At 38.7% G+C, this 11716-nt stretch overlaps 1 protein-coding gene across 3 annotated transcripts in view; it reads right to left on the bottom strand.

Moving 5' to 3' along the window:
* Positions 1 to 693: 693 nt before the first annotated feature.
* The window catches only part of ube2kb (ubiquitin-conjugating enzyme E2Kb (UBC1 homolog, yeast)), an 84151-nt gene continuing 73128 nt past the window's right edge, over positions 694 to 11716 (bottom strand). For all 3 annotated transcript variants that reach the window (XM_085968950.1, XM_085968941.1, XM_085968955.1), the window contains one exon: positions 694 to 6244. In XM_085968950.1, the coding sequence (XP_085825076.1) occupies positions 6170 to 6244 (75 nt within the window). In that variant the 3' untranslated portion in view covers positions 694 to 6169. The remainder of the gene's footprint in view (positions 6245 to 11716) is intronic.

Here is an 11716-nt window from a genome sequence, read left to right as displayed (position 1 = left end):
GTTCTCCATTTTGCATTAAACAGCATAAATCCCTACCATTAAGTCACAGTACTACAGAAAGGACTGAGAATCAACTGTCAATGGAAGGTCTGATTAAAAAGATATTTTTATACTACCTACACATTATACACAGGGAAAAACAGCAAGGGTTAAAATGTACCATTTCCATTGCCTTGTCTGCATAAAAATCTGAATTTTTTTTTTTTTTTTTTTAAATAGCAGTTAAAACTGAACTAATGAATAGAAGTCACAAACTAACAGATGGTTGCCGATCACTCACCCTTAATGCCATAAAACACGATTGTCTGAAGGGCCTTAACATATCGGAAAAGTCTTCACTATTACATATTAATGGTAGCTCATGGAAAGAAAATTGACCGCTTATTCCTATCACAAAAAATAGTCTGGAACCTGCACAGAACCAACAGGTTTTCCAGAGGCAGTTTGGTTAACATGGCACCCAACAAACTGAGCAAAAACCTGCAATGTTCCCAAAAGTCCACAAGTGCAGATCATTATGCTTTCTTATCACTAACACTTTCCAATATTCTTTCATCTTTTAGTGTGTTTGGGAAAATAGTCAAGAAATACACAAACTGCTACACCGTTTAATGTTATTTTAAATCGACAATGTGTCAAAAGACTTGCACACAAAAAATTGTGAAACCAAATAAAAACAAATTGGAAACAGTGATGTGGAAACAATTTAATTGTTGAAAAGTGAAATGTAAACTAATTAGGGGAAAAGGAAGAAAAAAAGTCAGATTTTTAAAAAAGTAAAGATTGTTTTTTCTTTCTGGGTTGACAGTTTGCATAACAAACCAAGAATCTCTTACTATCCCAGGATTCTGAAAAATAAATTTAAGACCAATAATAATAAAAATATTAATTGCAGTCTTTGAACAAATAATTCATAGTATCTTGCAAAGTATTATTGCATATGAAATAAGTTACATTCTCGCATTCTAATAGACAATTCTGCAACCCATGGCTCAACAGTTCTATACTACCATCCCTCAACTCCAAATGTGTGTAAAACTAGTATAGATGCCAGCAAAATGCCTTCGTAAGATCAATTCTTATTTACTGCAGGTTAATTTTATCACGTTTCACGATGACAACCTGAAAAAATGGTCAGAACCCGTTTTATACCACAATGTAATAACTAGATCTACAGCAATTTTGAAGTGCGCCAAGCATATCCGACGGCACTTGAAGACCATTTTCTTTCATTTTGTGAATAAGACAGTCCAATTCATTATCATCTAACATCTACTATGTAATAAAGTTCTCTTCAATCCAGGGATCAATTCTAAATGTTACAGTAAAATAGCAAGATAGTAAATGAGTGATTTGTTTTCTGGCAGAAGTAAAATAGCAACCTTAAATGATTAGTAAGTTGGCATAAGAATTCTTAAGTAAATTTTACCTTGTAAAAATAATTCTGTGTTTACCTTCTAAAAGTTTGAGGGGAATCTTTTTGTCGCACACAAAGAACTAATGCAGAAGCAGGATCTATTACGAAGACCCATGTGATAGGATTTAGACTGTGATAAGGTTACTGGAGCTCTGAAACTTGTCGCATTTACGAATGTCAGAGCCTGGATGGCAACTCAAACTAATTGCATATATACCCGTTAAGTGACAAAAGCTTACTTTCATTTTCTCGCTATGGAGCTTCTCATCTGTCTGGGAAAACCCTCTTTGCTGAGCTGCACAAGTGGGCTAGGCACCAAGTCCACCCTTAATGCAAAAAAAATGGCAGCTTCTGGTGGTCAGTACAATCCCACTAATTGCAGCCGTTAAACCAGCAGCACTGTACCTCTGATAGCAGAGGGAAAATTAGTTGGCATTCTATTGGAAGAGACACTGCTGCCATCTCACTTCATTATAGCAACATTAATACAATGTTATATCCCACAAAAGCTGACTTAATGCTTTAAGTCATATGCCAGAAGTCTTCAGTGTATTCTGATAAATTCGGTTTTTAAAAAATGGCTTAATGCCTCGCGGTATTTGTGATTTGGTTCCAGTGCAGTCGGAGGGAGTGCAACTGCGGATTACTGAGCTGTGTTTATATCTGAGCATTGTCTTCAAATGAACATAACTACAATAAAATAACTACAATAGTTAGAAAGATCTGTCTTTGAAATATTTCACATATCATTTTCTTTTAAGTAGAAAATTCCAATTCCATTAACAATCCTTGACAAATTTTGCAAAAACAGTGCATGGACACAATATATGAGATGCAATATTTAGTGATGACACAAACCTCCTATTTAGGCATTGCTTATGTAATGCAGCGGCCAGAAAGGGGTAGATTCTTTCAGGCACAATTTTATCTGCAGTGTGATAAAGGATTTCTCCAGGCTGAATTTTTACAGTTTAAACAGGGGATTTACTGTTAATTGGATCACCAACAAGGCAGTACCTAGAAGGGCATAGGTTAAAACTTTTGCTTTGCTTCTAATCCCAATAGTACTATGAAAGGAGGGAAAAGTGAAATGGATGCCTCAACTGAACTGGTGCTGGACAACAGTGCTATCGGCAGTGGTTTAGGATTGGGCTGCCAGCCTCATATTGTAAACTGCAGAGATGCATAGTTTGAAGAAACTGCAAAAACGTGGGGGTTTTTTTTTAATAAATGGAGGGTATACATCCATCCTTTTAGTATATATGCCTACATATATTGTCCTCAGTCCCTTGTGGATTTCTACCCTCATAAATGGACACAAGATGACACCGCACCTCACACACCTCAGATTGAGAAGCAATTGCGCATCATCCAGGTGTTTTGAGACATAATTCTAGCAAAGAAAACTTCATGGTACCCAGTAACCACTGGACACAACATAAGGGAGGGGAGATTTAACACTCCTTTCTATTCATCTTGAGGGTGCAATTTGAGGATTTTTCCCACATCACTAGTGCTAGGGATGGCACAGAAATGGGTCGGTTTACTTTTTTTTTTAAATAAAGTGTCCCACCCAACACATGAACATACTCAGATTTAATGGTACAGATGAAGATTTACATGAACCGGTTTTTAAAACCAAAAGAATTGTTCTAACTTGGTCAGTACCAGCATAGGCACTCCCACTGTATATACAATTGTTCCTATGCTGAGATTTTATAAAGTAGGAAAGTAGCTAATTTAGCAACAACTGGTTAGTAAACCACAATAAATCTTAGCAATTATTTGTGCAGATGCATTTCAGCCTTATAAAGTTCCAAAATTCTACTTTAAAGCATTCAAAGTGGGATCACCATGGTTATCAGCTTTTTAAAAATATTTGTTGGCTTTTACTAGTATGTTATTTCTGGTGCCGATAGCCAGCATGCATTTGCAATAAGCCATGTCTAACTAGCCTAGTTGAATGTTTTGAGGACACTAACGTGATAGATAAGCAAGTGTCTATGGATGTTCTTTATATTGACTTCCAGAAGGCATTCAATAAGGTTCCACACAAGAGACTTTTAAGAAAAATGGAAGCGCATGGAATTGACTTTTGACTTGGATTGGAGGGGCAGAGTGTAGGGATAATTGGTATGTGACTAGTGGTGTCCCCAAGGGATCTGTACTGGTGACTCAGCTTTTCACTAGATGTATAAATGATTTAGATGAAGGAATAGCAAGCTGTATATACAAGTTTGCTGACAACACTAAATTATATGGCACAATAAGAATTGTAGACAGGAGCAGAAAGTTGCAAAGTGAAATTGATAAGACTAAGTGAGTTGGCAAAACTAGCAGATGGAATTCAGTGTGGGGAAGTGCGAGGTCATCCACTTTGAACCTAAGAAAGATAGATCGGAGTATTTTCTAAATGGTGAAAAGCTAGGAACTGTGGAGGTCCAAAGAGACTTTGGGGTCCATATACAGAAATCACTCAAATCAAGAGAACAAGTACAGCAAATAAAAAAGGCTAATGGAATGTTAGCCTTCATCTATGAAGGGGACGAAAGGTCATCGACCTGAAACAACGGTTTCTCTCTCCACAGATGCTGCCTGACCTGCTGAGTGACACATGCAACATTTTCTTTAACTTTAGTCACCCCTCAATAGCTCAGCGAGTACATAAGACATCTGCTTTTGTATTCAGTTAAGCGTACTTGATGTGTGGTCTGTGATGCTAATTGCACTGACGCACTAAAATTGGCCTCAGCTTCCCAGTCTGAGTGGAGGGGACAACCAACAATGATTCTTGCTCCTGTTCACTACCCAGCAGCCCATGATAAACTATGATGCCCCCTTTTTCTACCACCCCCTACCCCATAGTCAAGAAGCCTGCCAGTCATTCCACATGGTCATGCATGAAAAATGGCCACTTAGAAGTATCAAAAGTCAACCACCACCCACAGACCTATACACCAGCACCAATTAGCACGTTCAGGTGAAGATGCGGTAAGGAAATAAAGTAAGAAAATCAACTAATTCCCCATCAGGGGCATGATTTCATAGGTCATTTGTCCACAGTGCAAGTTCATAAACAAAACTGACTAAGAATAGAGATTGCAGAGGCACTGCTCTTCAGGAGAGGGGAGAAAAAATAGACCACAGGTTGCTTACATGAGTCTTTTAGCAGCCAAACACAGCTTAAGAATTGCATGTGCGACTTTGGATAGGGGTCAGGATTTGCAGGACAGTACAAGAGTTGCAGTTTAAATGTAATACAAGATTTTCACAGATGGAGTTGCAGTTCCAGAGAATAGAGAATAAATTTAAAGAGTCACCTAATGCACCAGCCTATTACACCAAATAGGACTGGTAGTCCGAAAAGACTTTCCTCATCCCAAATTCTATCAGTGTAAGGACTGCAAACTGAAATCACAGTTCCATGGTGACAAGACCTTTAAAAAGGTGAACTGTATCTCAGTTAAATAAACAGAAATGTAGGCATTTTTTAAATATATAAATCTACTTTGACCCCTGTTCTATTTTCCAACAAGCACTCGTCAGCAAAAGAGCAATCCTTTCTGAAGTTATAGACAAGTATATCCTTAAAAATTTCACAATTATGAAATTTCAGAAATCATGATTTCTAACAAATATGCATATATTGTACTTGTCAAAAGGGTACATTTCTGTCAATAACTGTCCATCGGTTTGTCAAATAAAACTCACTTTTTTGTTCAATTTAGCAACAGCAAAATCAATACATGTCTCAAATTTTGAGAAATCAACCATCGTATTAAATGACCCCAACGTTGGTGGAAACTTTTAGGATGAAATATTATTTTAATACGAATAGAAAGCTTGGCTGTATATACAGGAAATATCCCATTATTGAATTTTCAGAGATACTAGACAGAGTGCAGACAATCTGATCAATAACACACCTCTATTTCTATGTGAACTTTAAATTATGTACAGCAAGAGAACAGCCACCAAAGTAGATTATAGAAAATGTAAATCACAAGCAGGGAGTGACTATTTAAGCACCTGTTAAGTAATGCGATAACTACTTTGAATTATTTAACAGGCACAACCATTGAAGAAAGCCTAGCCTGTCAAACTCTTTTTGATTGTGTCATAGCAAAGACTTTTGGAGAACAATGTAACCATGGAAGGATAATCAAGTAATCTACTCATGATCAGGCACACACTTCAACCTTTGATTTGATACCCATGAAAACTTAACATTCGAAAAGGTCACCACAGCAACTCGTGCATTAATGCCACAATTAAAGAGTGAAGCAGCCTCTCACTAAATAGCAAACTAAATAGAAACTCTGATCAGAAGTATTACCACAAGTAATGGCTACAGAAGAGCCATGACACATTCAAAAAACAGAAAACAACCATTTTCTAAGATGCAGGCCACTTTACATGTTTTTATTATCAAAAACAAATTGGTGCAATTGAAAGCCTTGGTCACTTTGTTAAACTGCACTAAAGCAGGTGTATTTGTGTCATCTTCAGGGATGAATGCAACTCAAACTCAGGATCCTTACAATGCAGAGTAGGAAAAAAAAATTAAAAAGTATTTCACGTTTCCCCTTTGTTTTAATTTACACAGATCTTTTGAGAGCTTTATTTACAGAGCATCGAATCCAGTCTCGTTTATAGCGATTATCACATATTACAGTGATGTTTAAAATGGAATCTATGCAGAACCCAGAAAGAACAAAGGGCATCTGGGCTACAGAAGCGATCCCAAATTCCTCAGTTACTGAGCAGTCGTTCTGTTGCACACTCCACGTCCCAGGATTGTGAAGACAAGGCCACTATTACTGCATTCTGTAGAAGAAATACAAAAGTCAAAACCTGCAGCAGTCAGCATCAAGATTACATTTCCTAATTCTAAATTAGCTATAATTACATCAGTAATAGGTCTACCACAAATGGTTGATCGGCCAAATGCAGACCATGGAATAATAGATGTACCAATATCGACAATATCACACAAAATTACTACAGAGTCCACAAAAAGACTATAGTCCATAACTAAGCAATTTGTATATACAGCCTCGTTAAATTTAGCCTATTGACATAAATCGAGCAATGCAAACTCTCAAACAAGCATGAAAACGTATACTGCAGGGAGAAATTTCAAAACAATAAGAAATCAGATGTACTACAGTAGCATAACTACAAATGGAGAGGCATGATGCAGATAACAAAGAAATTACAATGAGGTTGTATCTTGATTGCAACAATTTAAACATCACAAATATTACTATACTGTACATTGGTAATAATAGAAACTCACTTGCTGCACAATCCCTCAAGTCTTAATTACTACTTTTATTGGCATCAGATATATGGGCTAAGTATAAATGGAAGCCATTTTATGGGCAGCCAGGTGGTGCAACTCAGACATGCCAATAGGAAAAGTAGGCATTTAGTCCCTCGAGCCTTTTCCGCCATTCAATGAGATCTGACCTGTGACCTCACTCCATATACCCGCCTTTGCCCCATATCCCTTAAAACCCCTGGTTAACATAAATCTATCAATCACAGATTTAAAATTAACAATTGACCCAGCATCAACTGCCATTTGCTTAAGAGAGTTCCAAACTTCTGCTTTTTGTGTGTCGAAGCGTTTCCCAACTTCACTCCTGAAAGGCCTGGCTCTAATCTTTAGGCTATGTCCCCCTGTCCTAGAGTCCCCAATCAGCAGAAATACTTTCTATCTACCCTATCAGTTCCCCTTAATATCTTGAAAACTTCAATCAAATCACCCCCTAATCTTCTAAATTCCAGGGAATACAACCCTAGTTTATGTAATCTCTCCTCATAATTTAACCCTTGGAGTTCAGATATCATTCTGGTAAATCTATGCTGCACAGGCCAATATATCCTTCCTACGGTGTGGTGCCCAGAACAGCTCTCACTATTCCAGGTGTAGTCTAACCAGGGCTTTGTATAGCTGTAGCATGACTTCTACCCCCTTGTATTCTAGTCCTCTAAATATAAAAGCCAGCATTCCATTTGTCTTTGATTATTTTCTGCACCTGTCCATGACAATTTAATGATCTATGTACATGAACCCCTAAGTCTCTCTTCAACCACCACGGTTTCTAGCTTTTCACCATTTAGAAAGTATTCTGTTCTATCCTTTTTAGGTCCAAAGTGGATGACCTCACACTTGCCTGCATTGAAATCTATTTGCCATAGTTTGGCCCATTCACTTAATCTATTAATATCTTTGTAATATTATGCTTCCATCTACACTGCTTACAATGCTGCCTCTTTGTCTCATCGCAAACTTGGATATGTGGCTCTCTATCCCATCTTCGAAGTCATTAATAAATACTGTGAATAGTTGAAGCCCCAAAACAGCTCCCTATGAGATGCCACTAGTCACATCCTGCCAATTAGAATACCTGCCCATTATCCCTACTCTGTCTCTTGCCACTCAGCCAATTTCTTAACTAGGTCAATAATTTTCCATCAATTACATGAGCTCCAACTTCAGCTAACAGTCTCTTATGAGGCACTTTAATCGAATGCCTTCTGGAAATCCAGATAAATAACACCCATAGACATTACACTGTGCTACTTTAATCACCACTTCAAAACATTAAATAAGGTTCGTTAAGCATGTCCTACCCTTTATAAATCCATGCTGGCTCTCTCTCTCTGATCAGCTGAAATTTTTCCAAAGTGTTCAATCACCCTATCCTTAATCATAGACTCTAGTAATTTCCTGACAACAGATGTTAGGCTAACTGGTCTATAATTCCCTGGTTTCCCCCTCTCACCTTTCTTAAATAGTGGAGTGATATGTGCAATTTTCCAATCTAAAGGAAAGGCTCCTGAATCGAGAACACTTTGGAACATCATAGGGCATCTGCAATGTTCTTACCTACTTCCTTTAAAACCCTGGGATGTAGACCATCTGGTTCTTGGGATTCGTCATTCTTTAGTGCCATTATTTTCTTCATTACTGTTAATTTGCATACAATAATTTTGGTGAGACCCCACCCCGATTCAATATTAGTTTCATTAGGATGTCTGGCATGCTACCCTCTTCCTCTACTGTAAATACTGAAAGTAATTATTTAATGTCTGCCATTTCCTTATTTTCATTTATATAATCACCATTATTCATTTTTAAGGGGCCCACATTGCTCTTAACCACCCACTTTTTCCTAATATCATTGTAAAAGTTTGTTGTGTTGATTTTGATATCCCTTGCAAATTTCTTTTCATATACCCTTTTTGTAGCTCTTAACTATCAGTTTTGTCACTTGTTTTGTTCTTTGCATATCTCCCATTCGCCAGGATCTATGCTATTTTTGGCATTCTTGTATGTTTTTTCTTCTAGTTTTGTGTGGTCTCTTACCTCTCGTCGTCCATGGCTTTTTTTTGGCAAGTAGAGCTCTTGCCCCTTAGGGGTATAAACTGGTTCTGGATCACGTTAAATTCTTTTTGAACACCTCCCACTGATCTTCTGTCATTTTACCCATTAACAAATTTGCCCAATTTACTGTGGACAGTCTCTGTCCCATCCCGTTGAAGTCACCTTACCTAAATCTAGAATCTTAGTACCGGTTTCGCATATCTCCCTTTCAAACACAACGTTGAAGTTGATCATATTATGATCGTATTAGATAAATGTTCATGCACCGTTAGGCTGTTAACTAAATCTGGCTCATTACACGTTATTAATTCTAATATGGTCCGTCCCAATACATTGCATAATCACAGCTACAGCATTAGACACTTTCTTTTTTTCCTTCCCCTGAAAGTTAAATCAGGCAGTGTTAATTGATAAGAACATAAGAATTAGGAGCAAGTGTAGTCCATATGGCCCCTCGAGCTTGCTCCGCCATTCAATAAGATCATGGCTGATTTTCGACCTCAACTCCACTTTCCTGCCGGATCCCCATATCCTCTATTCCCCTAGAGTCCAAAAATCTATAGCTCAGCCTAATATATACTCAACAACTCAGCATCCACAGCCCTTTGGGGTAGAGAATTCCAAAGATTCACAACCCTCTGAAAAAATTCCTCATCTCAGTCTTATATGGCCGACCCCTTACCCTGAGACAATGCCCTCTAGTTCTAGATTCTCCAGCCAGGGGAAACAACCTCAGCATCTATCCTGTCAATCCCCTTCAGAATCTTATACGTTTCAATGAGATCACCTCATGTTTCTAAACTCGAGCATATAGGCCCAATATACTCAATCTCTCCTCATAGGACAACCCTCTCATCCCACGAATCACTCTAGTGAACCTTTGCTGCACCACCTCTAAGGCAAGAATATCCTTCCTTAGATAAGGAGATCAAAACTGCACAGTACTCCAGGTGTGGTCTCACCAAAACCCTGTACAATTGTAGTAAGACTTCCTTACTCTTGTACTCCAACCCCCCTTGCAATAAAGGCCCCTCGTCAGTGTTCTTGCTCAGGCCAACATCCCCAGCATCGAAGCTCTGACCACGCTCAATCAGCTCCGATGGACGGTCACATTGTCCGCATGCCCGATACGAGACTCCCAAAACAAGTGCTCTACTCGGAGCTCCGGCACGGCAAGAGAGCCCCAGGTGGGCAGAGGAAACGCTTCAAGGACACCCTCAAAACCTCCTTGGAAAAAGTGCAACATCCCCACCGACACCTGGGAATCCCTGGCCCAAGACCGCACAAACTGGAGGAGAAGCATCCGGGAAGGCGCCGAACACCTCGAGTCTCTTCGCTGGGAGCAAGCGGAAGCCAAGCGTAGGCAGCGCACGTCAACCCAAGCACCCCACCCACCCGCCCCTTCAACCACCGTCTGCCCCACCTGTGACAGAGACTGTAGGTCCCGCATTGGACTAATCAGTCACCTGCGAGCTCATTTTTAACGTGGAAGCAAGTCATCCTCGGTTCCGAGGGACTGCCTAAGAAGAAGAATAAAGGCCAACATGCCATTTGCCTTCCTAATTGCTTACTGTACCTGCATGGTAGCTTTGTGTTTCCTGTACGAGGGCACCTAAATCTCTCTGAACACCAACATTTAATATTTTCCCACCCAAGTGAATAATCTCACATTTCCCCACATTATTTCAGACAGCTCTCATATATAGCAGCATTAGCAGAATCTTTGGAGCAGATTCCTTTTTAAACTACCGTGGACAGGGAAATATTGACAGCACACAAGAGCCCAAAACAGAGTAACAAATAGCTAAGTGGGAAAATAATAGGTTTTTAAATAATAAGTGCCAAGAAACACTCGTTCTAAATGGGTGCATTTGAAGCTGTGAACACCAGAAAAATCTCAGTTTGTTACATGGTATCTTTACCCAAACACTAAACTACAGCTTTACTCAGATCTGCCTTTTCAAAGACACACATCTGCCCTCTTCCCATAATGTTGAGAATACTTTTGAATGCAAAGGTGAATGGTAATACTGCTCTGAAAGTATTCCAGATTGCATTGGAGCAATCCTGCTAAGTATGTGTCGTGTAAACGGGTCAACTCCACTTCAGTTTGTGCTAGTACAGCAAGATCAAAGACTAGACTGGGTATCAGGGTTAGCAAAGCAAATTAACTGAACTCACATCATGTTAAATTACATTATTTGAAAAGAAATTGTATACGATTATCTTTTCTCCGCTCTCCATTGGAAAATAGGTGACATCTGCACATTTCCACTATGTTCTGGAATCACACAATGCTACATGGCAAATGGACTGTTTTCATTAATCCTTATGATACCGCAGACAGGTTTGCTTGCCTGTGTATGACGAGGCTGTGGGGTTCAATAATGAGCTAACTCATCTGGCATCAGAGCTTCTGGTTTTGGCACAATTTTACATGTCAAAAATCAACCTAGTCACATCTATGACTAGACTGTGTTACGTCTTTTGGCTTTCAAACTGACTAAGGAAAAAAGCTGTTGAAGCTAGTTTTCAGTCAATGCAAAGGTGAATGATAATACCTTCATATTGGGCAATGAGCACCAGGAGGATGAAAGAAGAAAAAGTGACATAATTTTTAAATAGTTTAGATAGGTACATTAGATTAGAAAAAAAAAAGTAAAATTGAAGTCAATAAAAATAGTTGAGGGAAAAAAAATCATAGGAAGAGAAAAAAGCAAAAACCCGGTGAGTTTAACATTTCTTTGTATTCAAAATTGTACTGTAAATGTATATTTCAGTAGCATAGGGTTAATTGCATTAGTAAACTTGCTCCTGTCACATTGTTGCTATAAGAGGGCTTCCCCCCTCTCACCACATGTCACAGCGAGAGCTGATGCCTTAAAATATTGGCCAGAAGTCTG

The sequence above is a fragment of the Somniosus microcephalus genome, chromosome 2 (assembly GCF_052327205.1).
Source record: "Somniosus microcephalus isolate GS21.2 chromosome 2, FLI_Smic_1.0, whole genome shotgun sequence".
In the NCBI taxonomy this organism is placed as follows: domain Eukaryota; kingdom Metazoa; phylum Chordata; class Chondrichthyes; order Squaliformes; family Somniosidae; genus Somniosus; species Somniosus microcephalus.
The sequence above is the reverse complement of the archived record's forward strand: the minus strand, read 5'-3'. Positions and strand labels throughout refer to the sequence as shown.